Genomic DNA, 13,845 nt, shown 5'->3' with positions numbered 1-13,845 from the left:
TAACCTAACCTAACCTAACCTAACCTAACCTAACCTAACCTAACCTAACCTAACCTAACCTAACCTAACCTAACCTAACCTAACCTAACCTAACCTAACCTAACCTAACCTAACCTAACCTAACCTAACCTAACCTAACCTAACCTAACCTAACCTAACCTAACCTAACCTAACCTAACCTAACCTAACCTAACCTAACCTAACCTAACCTAACCTAACCTAACCTAACCTAACCTAACCTAACCTAACCTAACCTAACCTAACCTAACCTAACCTAACCTAACCTAACCTAACCTAACCTAACCTAACCTAACCTAACCTAACCTAACCTAACCTAACCTAACCTAACCTAACCTAACCTAACCTAACCTAACCTAACCTAACCTAACCTAACCTAACCTAACCTAACCTAACCTAACCTAACCTAACCTAACCTAACCTAACCTAACCTAACCTAACCTAACCTAACCTAACCTAACCTAACCTAACCTAACCTAACCTAACCTAACCTAACCTAACCTAACCTAACCTAACCTAACCTAACCTAACCTAACCTAACCTAACCTAACCTAACCTAACCTAACCTAACCTAACCTAACCTAACCTAACCTAACCTAACCTAACCTAACCTAACCTAACCTAACCTAACCTAACCTAACCTAACCTAACCTAACCTAACCTAACCTAACCTAACCTAACCTAACCTAACCTAACCTAACCTAACCTAACCTAACCTAACCTAACCTAACCTAACCTAACCTAACCTAACCTAACCTAACCTAACCTAACCTAACCTAACCTAACCTAACCTAACCTAACCTAACCTAACCTAACCTAACCTAACCTAACCTAACCTAACCTAACCTAACCTAACCTAACCTAACCTAACCTAACCTAACCTAACCTAACCTAACCTAACCTAACCTAACCTAACCTAACCTAACCTAACCTAACCTAACCTAACCTAACCTAACCTAACCTAACCTAACCTAACCTAACCTAACCTAACCTAACCTAACCTAACCTAACCTAACCTAACCTAACCTAACCTAACCTAACCTAACCTAACCTAACCTAACCTAACCTAACCTAACCTAACCTAACCTAACCTAACCTAACCTAACCTAACCTAACCTAACCTAACCTAACCTAACCTAACCTAACCTAACCTAACCTAACCTAACCTAACCTAACCTAACCTAACCTAACCTAACCTAACCTAACCTAACCTAACCTAACCTAACCTAACCTAACCTAACCTAACCTAACCTAACCTAACCTAACCTAACCTAACCTAACCTAACCTAACCTAACCTAACCTAACCTAACCTAACCTAACCTAACCTAACCTAACCTAACCTAACCTAACCTAACCTAACCTAACCTAACCTAACCTAACCTAACCTAACCTAACCTAACCTAACCTAACCTAACCTAACCTAACCTAACCTAACCTAACCTAACCTAACCTAACCTAACCTAACCTAACCTAACCTAACCTAACCTAACCTAACCTAACCTAACCTAACCTAACCTAACCTAACCTAACCTAACCTAACCTAACCTAACCTAACCTAACCTAACCTAACCTAACCTAACCTAACCTAACCTAACCTAACCTAACCTAACCTAACCTAACCTAACCTAACCTAACCTAACCTAACCTAACCTAACCTAACCTAACCTAACCTAACCTAACCTAACCTAACCTAACCTAACCTAACCTAACCTAACCTAACCTAACCTAACCTAACCTAACCTAACCTAACCTAACCTAACCTAACCTAACCTAACCTAACCTAACCTAACCTAACCTAACCTAACCTAACCTAACCTAACCTAACCTAACCTAACCTAACCTAACCTAACCTAACCTAACCTAACCTAACCTAACCTAACCTAACCTAACCTAACCTAACCTAACCTAACCTAACCTAACCTAACCTAACCTAACCTAACCTAACCTAACCTAACCTAACCTAACCTAACCTAACCTAACCTAACCTTTTTTTTTTTTTTTTTTTTTTTTTTTTTTTGTTGACGGAGTGGGGAATGCGTTTACGCATCCCTCCCCGGCCGTGGGGCAAGGCCATAATGGGGAGGGTATGTGGGACTCCCTCTTTCGATTCCCTCTCCTAGCGAGAAGGAGCGAAAGAGAATACCCACTAAACCCCACTCCGTTGTCCCCCTCTCAGACGTTGTATGGGGGCATCATGGGCTCGCGCATTCATTCCTCCATGATGCCCCCCGTCTTTTCCCGGCGTCCCCAGGGAACCCGCACTTTGGGAGGGGAGAATCAATGACCATTCTGATTCTCCCCCCAGACGTAGGGCCTAAATATCCATATTTTGTCCCTCACAGGCCCGTTGGTCGATGTTACTCACTGGAGGGGCTCTTTGGGTCTTCGGAAGAGCCTCTTTGCCTTTTGCTGGTGGGGGCGTACAGGAAAAGCCACCCATTATGTGTCCCGCTGGGCGTTTGGCCGCATGACATACCGAGCAGAAGGCAGTCTCCGCCTTGCAGTCCACCCTCTTGTGGTCCGGCCTGCTACACCGGAAGCAGAGCCCGCTCCTGTCTACTGGCGACGGGCATAGTGCTCTGGTGTGCCCCGTGCCCATGCACCTGAAGCACCTCATCGGTGTTGGGTCCAGCGCCACTACCAGAGCCGAGGACCATCCTATTTGAAGTCGACCCGCTGCGGTGACCCTCTTGGCTGCCGTTATAGGGCACTGTGCCAGAGTCGACGTTGTCCCATTATATTGGGCCCTAATCGATCCCACCTTAACCTCATTTATTGAGCACTCTCCCAGTTTAGCGATTGCTCCCGCGATCGCTTCCTGAGTGGCTGCCTCATCTAGGCCCGAAATGCGTAAGTCCGCCATTTTGGTGGGCCTGTATACTCGGGCTTCCTCTCCGATCACCTCCGTCATTTTTCGGCAGAGTTCGTCAGCCGCCCTACCATTGTCGGACCCGGACACCTCAAGTATCCTGGCCCCAGCAGCTGTTTTGCGGACCTTGACGTGCTCTACACCCACATCAGCAAGCTTCACCGATTTGGTGACCTTGTACAAAATTGAGGCGTATGTCGCCTCAGACTCCGGCTTCAAGGCCATCACGATCGCGGCCGTGGCGGGCACAACCAGCTTCCGTGGGCCTGCTGGTGCCGGTTTCCGAGCCGGGGCGGCAGGGGGGGAAGGGGGCTTGGCGGATTTGCCATTGCCCTTCCTGACAACCTGCGTCCAAGACTCAGCAGGCTCCTGCGTTTTTGTTGCCGGCTGCGAGGGTGGAGAGGCACTAGGCTCCTTCACCGTCTTCTGCCTAGGAGCAGAGTTAGCCCTCTTCTTGGTCGCTGGTGCCGAAGGCTGGGCCACAGGGGTTACCTTAGGCTGCCTTATGGGCGGCGCACCTGTCACTGCCTTTGAGGGCGGCGCCCCAGAGAGAGGTTCCGGCTGGTTCGCAATCGTCTTATTCCTGTCCGCAGCGAGAGGAGGGCGGGGGACCGGCTCAGGGAAATGGCCCGTGCGGGCCGAGATCATGTTTCCCATGGTAATTGTAAGGTCCCGCTTCAGGTCCTCCTTTAATTCCTTGAGGGCCTCTTTGAGGGCCTCAGAAAAGTCCGTCGCCTGGTCGCATTGGGCCGTCGGGGCCTGTGAGGGCTGGATCGTCCTCTCAGAGAAGGCTCTACGAAGGGCCTTCATCTCGGACTGACATTGGGCCAGTTGCTCCCGCATTCGGTTATTATCCTCCTTCAAGGCCCGCAACTCCTCGTCCTCTACTCTATCCGCCAGGACGTCAGTCGCCGCCAGGATGTCCCGGCAGGCCTGGTTCAGTTTGCCCCAGACTTGTCCATTTAGGTTGCCGGATTTTCCGGCAGCCTCTAGGATAATATGGGTCGCCTCCCGCACTATTTCTATGTAGTCCGTCCCTGTGTATAGGGGCGGGCTGCATTCTGTCATTTCTTGACTTGGAGAAGGGGACGGGCTCACCATCCACGGCTCCTTATCCCCCTTCTTTTTGTTGTCCCCCTGGGACCTTCTCAGGAGTAAAGGGGGGACCACTCCCTTTCCCTTTCCCTCCTGGCTGTCCAGCACCTCCAAGAGCAAGTCCTCCTTATAGGCCTTCAGTCTGGCCTTGGCTGCTGCCAGGCCGGTAAAGTGGCCTATGGAGGCTTTCTTCGCCATGGCCTTGGCCCTACCCCTCAGCGAGGTGCTAACTTTAGGCCCGCTCCCAACGTGAGTCTCATAATCCAGGACCCGGTTTCCCTCATGGGGCCTCTTCTTGGAGGCGGCCTCAGCCCTGTACTGGCCCTCCATAGGTTCCTCCCAGTCGGGCGAGGTCGAAGAACCCGCCCCTGAAGCCCCTTTATGGGGCCCAGTGATTGGAGCCATCTCCGGGTTCAACCCCTGCGCGGGGTTATCCATACAAATACTACGCGAAGACCACCCCTTATGGGTGGAATTCGCCTAAAAAAGGTGAAAAACCAAAACACCTAACCTAACCTAACTATTTTGGTCAAGTGCGAGTCGCAGCAGAACCAAAACAGCAAAAACAAACTTAAAATTATTTTATGCGACGGGCTGTAGCGTCACTCCTGGTTGAGCTACAGATCTCGAACCAAGGTCAAAAAATAGTTCTAAGTATGTGCTATTTACCACTAATTTTTAAAACTAAAAATATTTAATATTTTACAATTTATTAAATTTCCAACACGAAAACCAACTTATGTTTGCGTTTACCGACGCCTGATAAACAGGAATAGCAATCCTTTAAAAAATTAATAACTACTAAACTACACCCTCTAAAAATATAATTCAAACGGATTTGAATTCCCTACAACTAGCTTAATCTAACTAACCTACTACAAAGAATTTATTTACACAAAAACAGAAGATATGATTTTTTGAAAGTGAAATCTCCTAACGTCGTCAACCGCAAATGGGGTAAACTTTTTGCCGAACTCGTGAGATTTGAACTCCAATATCTCCCGAACCAGAGGTCGGATCGATATGGGGTAAAAAGCTCCGTGTAGAGCAAAAAGCCGACCCAATTACAAAATTAACAGACGTAGGAGAAACACAAAGAAAGAGAAGATGTGAATTTTTCAAAGTGAAAAAGCGCCTGAAGAAAAAAGTGAATTTATATGTAAAGTGAAAGAAATTAAAAATACTATAGAAATCTAGGGAAAGGCTGGGAAAGAACAACGGTATAAAATAGAACTCAATTAGCTTTATCTCGCCACAAAAATTCGCAAAATTCCCTCAATTCTACCTCTCAAATTTACCTCAACCTAACCTAACCTAACCTAACCTAACCTAACCTAACCTAACCTAACCTAACCTAACCTAACCTAACCTAACCTAACCTAACCTAACCTAACCTAACCTAACCTAACCTAACCTAACCTAACCTAACCTAACCTAACCTAACCTAACCTAACCTAACCTAACCTAACCTAACCTAACCTAACCTAACCTAACCTAACCTAACCTAACCTAACCTAACCTAACCTAACCTAACCTAACCTAACCTAACCTAACCTAACCTAACCTAACCTAACCTAACCTAACCTTTTTTTTTTTTTTTTTTTTTTTTTGTTGACGGAGTGGGGAATGCGTTTACGCATCCCTCCCCGGCCGTGGGGCAAGGCCATAATGGGGGAGGGTATGTGGGACTCCCTCCTTCGACTCCCTCTCCTAGCGAGAAGGAGCGAAAGAGAATACCCACTAAACCCCACTCCGTTGTCCCCCTCTCAGACGTTGTATGGGGGCATCATGGGCTCGCGCATTCATTCCTCCATGATGCCCCCCGTCTTTTCCCGGCGTCCCCAGGGAACCCGCACTTTGGGAGGGGAGAATCAATGACCAATCTGATTCTCCCCCCAGACGTGTAGGGCCTAAATATCCATATTTTGTCCCTCACAGGCCCGTTGGTCGATGTTACTCACTGGAGGGGCTCTTTGGGTCTTCAGAAGAGCCTCTTTGCCTTTTGCTGGTGGGGGCGTACAGGAGAAGCCACCCATTATGTGTCCCGCTGGGCGTTTGGCCGCATGACATACCGAGCAGAAGGCAGTCTCCGCCTTGCAGTCCACCCTCTTGTGGTCCGGCCTGCTACACCGGAAGCAGAGACCGCTCCTATCTACTGGCGACGGGCATAGTGCTCTAGTGTGCCCCGTGCCCATGCACCTGAAGCACCTCATCGGTGTTGGGTCCAGCGCCACTACCAGAGCCGAGGACCATCCTATTTGAAGTCGACCCGCTGCGGTGACCCTCTTGGCTGCCGTTATAGGGCACTGTGCCAGAGTCGACGTTGTCCCATTATATTGGGCCCTAATCGATCCCACCTTAACCTCATTTATTGAGCACTCTCCCAGTTTAGCGATTGCTCCCGCGATCGCTTCCTGAGTGGCTGCCTCATCTAGGCCCGAAATGCGTAAGTCCGCCATTTTGGTGGGCCTGTATACTCGGGCTTCCTCTCCGATCACCTCCGTCATTTTTCGGCAGAGTTCGTCAGCCGCCCTACCATTGTCGGACCCGGACACCTCAAGTATCCTGGCCCCAGCAGCTGTTTTGCGGACCTTGACGTGCTCTACACCCACATCAGCAAGCTTCACCGATTTGGTGACCTTATACAAAATTGAGGCGTATGTCGCCTCAGACTCCGGCTTCAAGGCCATCACGATCGCGGCCGTGGCGGGCACAACCAGCTTCCGCGGGCCCGCTGGTGCCGGTTTCCGAGCCGGGGCGGCAGGGGGGGAAGGGGGCTTGGCGGATTTGCCATTGCCCCTCCTGACAACCTGCGTCCAAGACTCAGCAGGCGCTTGTGTGTTTGTTGCCGGCTGCGAGGGTGGAGAGGCACTAGGCTCCTTCACCGTCTTCTGCCTAGGAGCAGAGTTAGCCCTCTTCTTGGTCGCTGGTGCCGAAGGCTGGGCCACAGGGGCCTTAGGCTGCCTTGTGGGCGGCGCACCTGTCACTGCCCTTGAGGGCGGCGCCCCAGATTGAGGTTCCGGCTGGTTCGCGGTCGTCTTATTCCTGTCCGCAGCGAGAGGAGGGCGGGGGACCGGCTCAGGGAAATAGCCCGTGCGGGCCGAGATCATGTTTCCCATGGTAATTGTAAGGTCCCGCTTCAGATCCTCCTTCAATTCCTTGAGGGCCTCTTTGAGGGCCTCAGAGAAGTCCGTCGCCTGGCCGCATTGGGCCGTCGGGGCCTGTGGGGGCTGGATCGTCCTCTCAGATAAGGCTCTACGAAGGGCCTTCATCTCGGTCTGACATTGGGCAAGTTGCTCCCGCATTAGGTTATTGTCCGCCTTTAAGGCCCGCAACTCCTCGTCCTCTACTCTATCCGCCAGGACGTCAGTGGCCGCCAGGATGTCCCGGCAGGCCTGGTTCAGTTTTCCCCAGACTTGTCCATTTAGGTTGCCGGATTTTCCGGCAGCCTCTAGGACAATATGGGTCGCCTCCCGCACTATTTCTATGTAGTCCGTCCCTGTGTATAGGGGCGGGCTGCTTTCTGTCATTTCTTGACTTGGAGAAGGGGACGGGCTCACCATCCACGGCTCCTTATCCCCCTTCTTTTTGCTGTCCCCCTGGGACCTTCTCAGGAGTAAAGGGGGGACCACTCCCTTTTCCTTTCCCTCCTGGCTGTCCAACACCTCCAAGAGCAAGTCCTCCTTATAGGCCTTCAGTCTGGCCTTGGCTGCTGCCAGGCCGGTAAAGTGGCCTATGGAGGCTTTCTTCACCATGGCCTTGGCCCTACCCCTCAGCGCGGTGCTAACTTTAGGCCCGCTCCCAACGTGAGTCTCATACTCCAGGACCCGGTTTCCCTCATGGGGCCTCTTCTTGGAGGCGGCCTCAGCCCTGTCCTGACCCTCCATAGGTTCCTCCCAGTCGGGCGAGGTCGAAGAACCCGCCCCTGAAGCCCCTTTATGGGGCCCAGTGATTGGAGCCATCTCCGGATTCAACCCCTGCGCGGGGTTATCCATATAATTACTACGCGAAGACCACCCCTTATGGGTGGAATTCGCCTAAAAAAGGTGAAAAACCAAAACACCTAACCTAACCTAACTATTTTGGTCAAGTGCGAGTCGCAGCAGAACCAAAACAGCAAAAACAAACTTAAAATTATTTTATGCGACGGGCTGTAGCGTCACTCCTGGTTGAGCTACAAATCTCGAACCAAGGTCAAAAAATAGTTCTAAGTATGTGCTATTTACCACTAATTTTTAAAACTAAAAATATTAAATATTTTACAATTTACAAAATTTCTAAGACGAAAACCAACTTATGCTTGCGTTTACCGACGCCTGATAAACAGGAATAGCAATCCTTTAAAAAATTAATAACTACTAAACTAAGCCCTCTAAAAATATAATTCAAACGGATTTGAATTCCCTACAACTAGCTTAATCTAACTAACCTACTACAAAGAATTTATTTACACAAGAACAGAAGATATGATTTTTTGAAAGTGAAATCTCCTAACGTCGTCAACCGCAAATGGGGTAAACCTTTTACCGAACTCGTGAACTTTGAACTCCAATATCTCCGGAACCAGAGGTCGGATCGATATGGGGTAAAAAGCTCCGTGTAGAGCAAAAAGCCGACCCAATTACAAAATTAACAGACGTAGGAAAAACACAAAGAAAAAGAAGATGTGAATTTTTCAAAGTGAAAAAGCGCCTGAAGAAAAAAGTGAATTTATATGTAAAGTGAAAGAAATTAAAAATACTATAGAAATCTAGGGAAAGGCTGGGAAAGAACAACGGTATAAAATAGAACTCAATTAGCTTTATCTCGCCACAAAAATTCGCAAAATTCCCTCAATTCTACCTCTCAACCTAACCTAACCTAACCTAACCTAACCTAACCTAACCTAACCTAACCTAACCTAACCTAACCTAACCTTTTTTTTTTTTTTTTTTTTTTTTTTTTTTTTTTTTTTTTTTTTTTTTTTTTTTGTTGACGGAGTGGGGAATGCGTTTACGCATCCCTCCCCGGCCGTGGGGCAAGGCCATAATGGGGAGGGTATGTGGGACTCCCTCTTTCGATTCCCTCTCCTAGCGAGAAGGAGCGAAAGAGAATACCCACTAAACCCCACTCCGTTGTCCCCCTCTCAGACGTTGTATGGGGGCATCATGGGCTCGCGCATTCATTCCTCCATGATGCCCCCCGTCTTTTCCCGGCGTCCCCAGGGAACCCGCACTTTGGGAGGGGAGAATCAATGACCATTCTGATTCTCCCCCCAGACGTAGGGCCTAAATATCCATATTTTGTCCCTCACAGGCCCGTTGGTCGATGTTACTCACTGGAGGGGCTCTTTGGGTCTTCGGAAGAGCCTCTTTGCCTTTTGCTGGTGGGGGCGTACAGGAAAAGCCACCCATTATGTGTCCCGCTGGGCGTTTGGCCGCATGACATACCGAGCAGAAGGCAGTCTCCGCCTTGCAGTCCACCCTCTTGTGGTCCGGCCTGCTACACCGGAAGCAGAGCCCGCTCCTGTCTACTGGCGACGGGCATAGTGCTCTGGTGTGCCCCGTGCCCATGCACCTGAAGCACCTCATCGGTGTTGGGTCCAGCGCCACTACCAGAGCCGAGGACCATCCTATTTGAAGTCGACCCGCTGCGGTGACCCTCTTGGCTGCCGTTATAGGGCACTGTGCCAGAGTCGACGTTGTCCCATTATATTGGGCCCTAATCGATCCCACCTTAACCTCATTTATTGAGCACTCTCCCAGTTTAGCGATTGCTCCCGCGATCGCTTCCTGAGTGGCTGCCTCATCTAGGCCCGAAATGCGTAAGTCCGCCATTTTGGTGGGCCTGTATACTCGGGCTTCCTCTCAACCTAACCTAACCTAACCTAACCTAACCTAACCTAACCTAACCTAACCTAACCTAACCTAACCTAACCTAACCTAACCTAACCTAACCTAACCTTTTTTTTTTTTTTTTTTTTTTTTTTTTTTTTTTGTTGACGGAGTGGGGAATGCGTTTACGCATCCCTCCCCGGCCGTGGGGCAAGGCCATAATGGGGAGGGTATGTGGGACTCCCTCTTTCGATTCCCTCTCCTAGCGAGAAGGAGCGAAAGAGAATACCCACTAAACCCCACTCCGTTGTCCCCCTCTCAGACGTTGTATGGGGGCATCATGGGCTCGCGCATTCATTCCTCCATGATGCCCCCCGTCTTTTCCCGGCGTCCCCAGGGAACCCGCACTTTGGGAGGGGAGAATCAATGACCATTCTGATTCTCCCCCCAGACGTAGGGCCTAAATATCCATATTTTGTCCCTCACAGGCCCGTTGGTCGATGTTATTCACTGAAGAGGCTCTTTGGGTCTTCGGAAGAGCCTCTTTGCCTTTTGCTGGTGGGGGCGTACAAGAAAAGCCACCCATTATGTGTCCCGCTGGGCGTTTGGCCGCATGACATACCGAGCAGAAGGCAGTCTCCGCCTTGCAGTCCACCCTCTTGTGGTCCGGCCTGCTACACCGGAAGCAGAGACCGCTCCTATCTACTGGCGACGGGCATAGTGCTCTGGTGTGCCCCGTGCCCATACACCTGAAGCACCTCATCGGTGTTGGGTCCAGCGCCACTACTAGAGCCGAGGACCATCCTATTTGAAGTCGACCCGCTGCGGTGACCCTCTTGGCTGCCGTTATAGGGCACTGTGCCAGAGTCGACGCTGTCCCATTATATTGGGCCCTAATCGATCCCACCTTAACTTCATTTATTGAGCACTCTCCCAATTTAGCGATTGCTCCCGCGATCTCTTCCTGAGTGGCTGCCTCATCTAGGCCCGAAATGCGTAAGTCCGCCATTTTGGTGGGCCTGTATACTCGGGCTTCCTCTCCGATCACCTCCGTCATTTTTCGGCAGAGTTCGTCAGCCGCCCTACCATTGTCGGACCCGGACACCTCAAGTATCCTGGCTCCAGCAGCTGTTTTGCGGACCTTGACGTGCTCTACACCCACATCAGCAAGCTTCACCGATTTGGTGACCTTAAACAAAATTGAGGCGTATGTCGCCTCAGACTCCGGCTTCAAGGCCATCACGATCGCGGCCGTGGCGGGCACAACCAGCTTCCGCGGGCCCGCTGGTGCCGGTTTCCGAGCCGGGGCGGCAGGGGGGGAAGGGGGCTTGGCGGATTTGCCATTGCCCCTCCTGACAACCTGCGTCCAAGACTCAGCAGGCGCTTGTGTGTTTGTTGCCGGCTGCGAGGGTGGAGAGGCACTAGGCTCCTTCACCGTCTTCTGCCTAGGAGCAGAGTTAGCCCTCTTCTTGGTCGCTGGTGCCGAAGGCTGGGCCACAGGGGCCTTAGGCTGCCTTGTGGGCGGCGCACCTGTCACTGCCCTTGAGGGCGGCGCCCCAGATTGAGGTTCCGGCTGGTTCGCGGTCGTCTTATTCCTGTCCGCAGCGAGAGGAGGGCGGGGGACCGGCTCAGGGAAATAGCCCGTGCGGGCCGAGATCATGTTTCCCATAGTAATTGTAAGGTCCCGCTTCAGGTCCTCCTTCAATTCCTTGAGGGCCTCTTTGAGGGCCTCAGAGAAGTCCGTCGCCTGGTCGCATTGGGCCGTCGGGGCCTGTGGGGGCTGGATCGTCCTCTCAGATAAGGCTCTACGAAGGGCCTTCATCTCGGTCTGACATTGGGCAAGTTGCTCCCGCATTAGGTTATTGTCTGCCTTTAAGGCCCGCAACTCCTCGTCCTCTACTCTATCCGCCAGGACGTCAGTGGCCGCCAGGATGTCCCGGCAGGCCTGGTTCAGTTTGCCCCAGACTTGTCCATTTAGGTTGCCGGATTTTCCGGCAGCCTCTAGGACAATATGGGTCGCCTCCCGCACTATTTCTATGTAGTCCGTCCCTGTGTATAGGGGCGGGCTGCTTTCTGTCATTTCTTGACTTGGAGAAGGGGACGGGCTCACCATCCACGGCTCCTTATCCCCCTTCTTTTTGTTGTCCCCCTGGGACCTTCTCAGGAGTAAAGGGGGGACCACTCCCTTTCCCTTTCCCTCCTGGCTGTCCAGCACCTCTAAGAGCAAGTCCTCCTTATAGGCCTTCAGTCTGGCCTTGGCTGCTGCCAGGCCGGTAAAGTGGCCTATGGAGGCTTTCTTCGCCATGGCCTTGGCCCTACCCCTCAGCGAGGTGCTAACTTTAGGCCCGCTCCCAACGTGAGTCTCATAATCCAGGACCCGGTTTCCCTCATGGGGCCTCTTCTTGGGCGCGGCCTCAGCCCTGTCCTGGCCCTCCATAGGTTCCTCCCAGTCGGGCGAGGTCGAAGAACCCGCCCCTGAAGCCCCTTTATGGGGCCCAGTCATTGGAGCCACCTCCGGGTTTAACCCCTGCGCGGGGTTATCCATATAAATACTACGCGAAGACCACCCCTAATGGGTGGAATTCGCCTAAAAAAGGTGAAAAACCAAAACACCTAACCTAACCTAACTATTTTGGTCAAGTGCGAGTCGCAGCAGAACCAAAACAGCAAAAACAAACTTAAAATTATTTTATGCGACGGGCTGTAGCGTCACTCCTGGTTGAGCTACAAATCTCGAACCAAGGTCAAAAAATAGTTCTAAGTATGTGCTATTTACCACTAATTTTTAAAACTAAAAATATTAAATATTTTACAATTTACAAAATTTCTAAGACGAAAACCAACTTATGTTTGCGTTTACCGACGCCTGATAAACAGGAATAGCAATCCTTTAAAAAATTAATAACTACTAAACTAAGCCCTCTAAAAATATAATTCAAACGGATTTGAATTCCCTACAACTAGCTTAATCTAACTAACCTACTACAAAGAATTTATTTACACAAGAACAGAAGATATGATTTTTTGAAAGTGAAATCTCCTAACGTCGTCAACCGCAAATGGGGTAAACTCTTTACCGAACTCGTGAAATTTGAACTCCAATATCTCCCGAACCAGAGGTCGGATCGATATGGGGTAAAAAGCTCCGTGTAGAGCAAAAAGCCGACCCAATTACAAAATTAACAGACGTAGGAGAAACACAAAGAAAAAGAAGATGTGAATTTTTCAAAGTGAAAAAGCGCCTGAAGAAAAAAGTGAATTTATATGTAAAGTGAAAGAAATTAAAAATACTATAGAAATCTAGGGAAAGGCTGGGAAAGAACAACGGTATAAAATAGAACTCAATTAGCTTTATCTCGCCACAAAAATTCGCAAAATTCCCTCAATTCTACCTCAACCTAACCTAACCTAACCTAACCTAACCTAACCTAACCTAACCTAACCTAACCTAACCTAACCTAACCTAACCTAACCTAACCTAACCTAACCTAACCTAACCTAACCTAACCTAACCTAACCTAACCTAACCTAACCTAACCTAACCTAACCTAACCTCAACCTAACCTAACCTAACCTAACCTAACCAACCTAACTCAAAACCTAACCAACCTAACTCCGAACCTTACCTAGCCACTCTCATGGACAAATGACCAGGTATGTCGAAGAAAAATCTTAACACCGCGATCTATCTTTTAGCAATTCAGAGATTAGTGCCATCTATCGTACCTAACATCATCGACTTACGACTGAAGTGAAAACGTCTTTAGCTGAATATACTTTTTAGGGTTCCGTAGCCAAATGGCAAAAAACGGAACCCTTATGGATTCGTCATGTCTGTCTGTCTGTCTGTCCGTCTGTACGTCCGTATGTCACAGCCACTTTTTTCCGAAACTATAAGAACTATACTGTTTAAACTTTGTACGTAGATGTATTCTGTGAACCGCATTAAGATTTTCACACAAAAATAGAAAAAAAAAACAAATTTTGGGGGTTCCCCATACTTAGAACTGAAACTCATTTTTTTTTTTCATCAATCCCATACGTGTGGG

The 13,845-nt window shown here is 49.6% G+C and overlaps 3 protein-coding genes across 3 annotated transcripts; all 3 read right to left on the bottom strand.

The window, feature by feature from the left end:
- Window positions 1-5,893: 5,893 nt before the first annotated feature.
- LOC134650878 (uncharacterized) lies at window positions 5,894-7,978 on the bottom strand. The gene has a single exon (XM_063505812.1). The coding sequence runs from the start codon at window positions 7,976-7,978 to the stop codon at window positions 5,894-5,896; it is 2,085 nt and encodes a 694-aa protein (XP_063361882.1).
- A 1,272-nt stretch (window positions 7,979-9,250) lies between these two features.
- LOC134650876 (uncharacterized) lies at window positions 9,251-9,799 on the bottom strand. The gene has a single exon (XM_063505811.1). It carries the CDS (start codon window positions 9,797-9,799, stop codon window positions 9,251-9,253), a length of 549 nt encoding a protein of 182 aa, XP_063361881.1.
- A 457-nt stretch (window positions 9,800-10,256) lies between these two features.
- LOC134650875 (uncharacterized) lies at window positions 10,257-12,341 on the bottom strand. Its single transcript, XM_063505810.1, has one exon. It carries the CDS (start codon window positions 12,339-12,341, stop codon window positions 10,257-10,259), a length of 2,085 nt encoding a protein of 694 aa, XP_063361880.1.
- Window positions 12,342-13,845: the final 1,504 nt, after the last annotated feature.

This window comes from Cydia amplana, chromosome 9 (assembly GCF_948474715.1).
Source record: "Cydia amplana chromosome 9, ilCydAmpl1.1, whole genome shotgun sequence".
Classification (NCBI taxonomy): Eukaryota; Metazoa; Arthropoda; class Insecta; order Lepidoptera; family Tortricidae; genus Cydia; species Cydia amplana.
The sequence above is the reverse complement of the archived record's forward strand: the minus strand, read 5'-3'. Positions and strand labels throughout refer to the sequence as shown.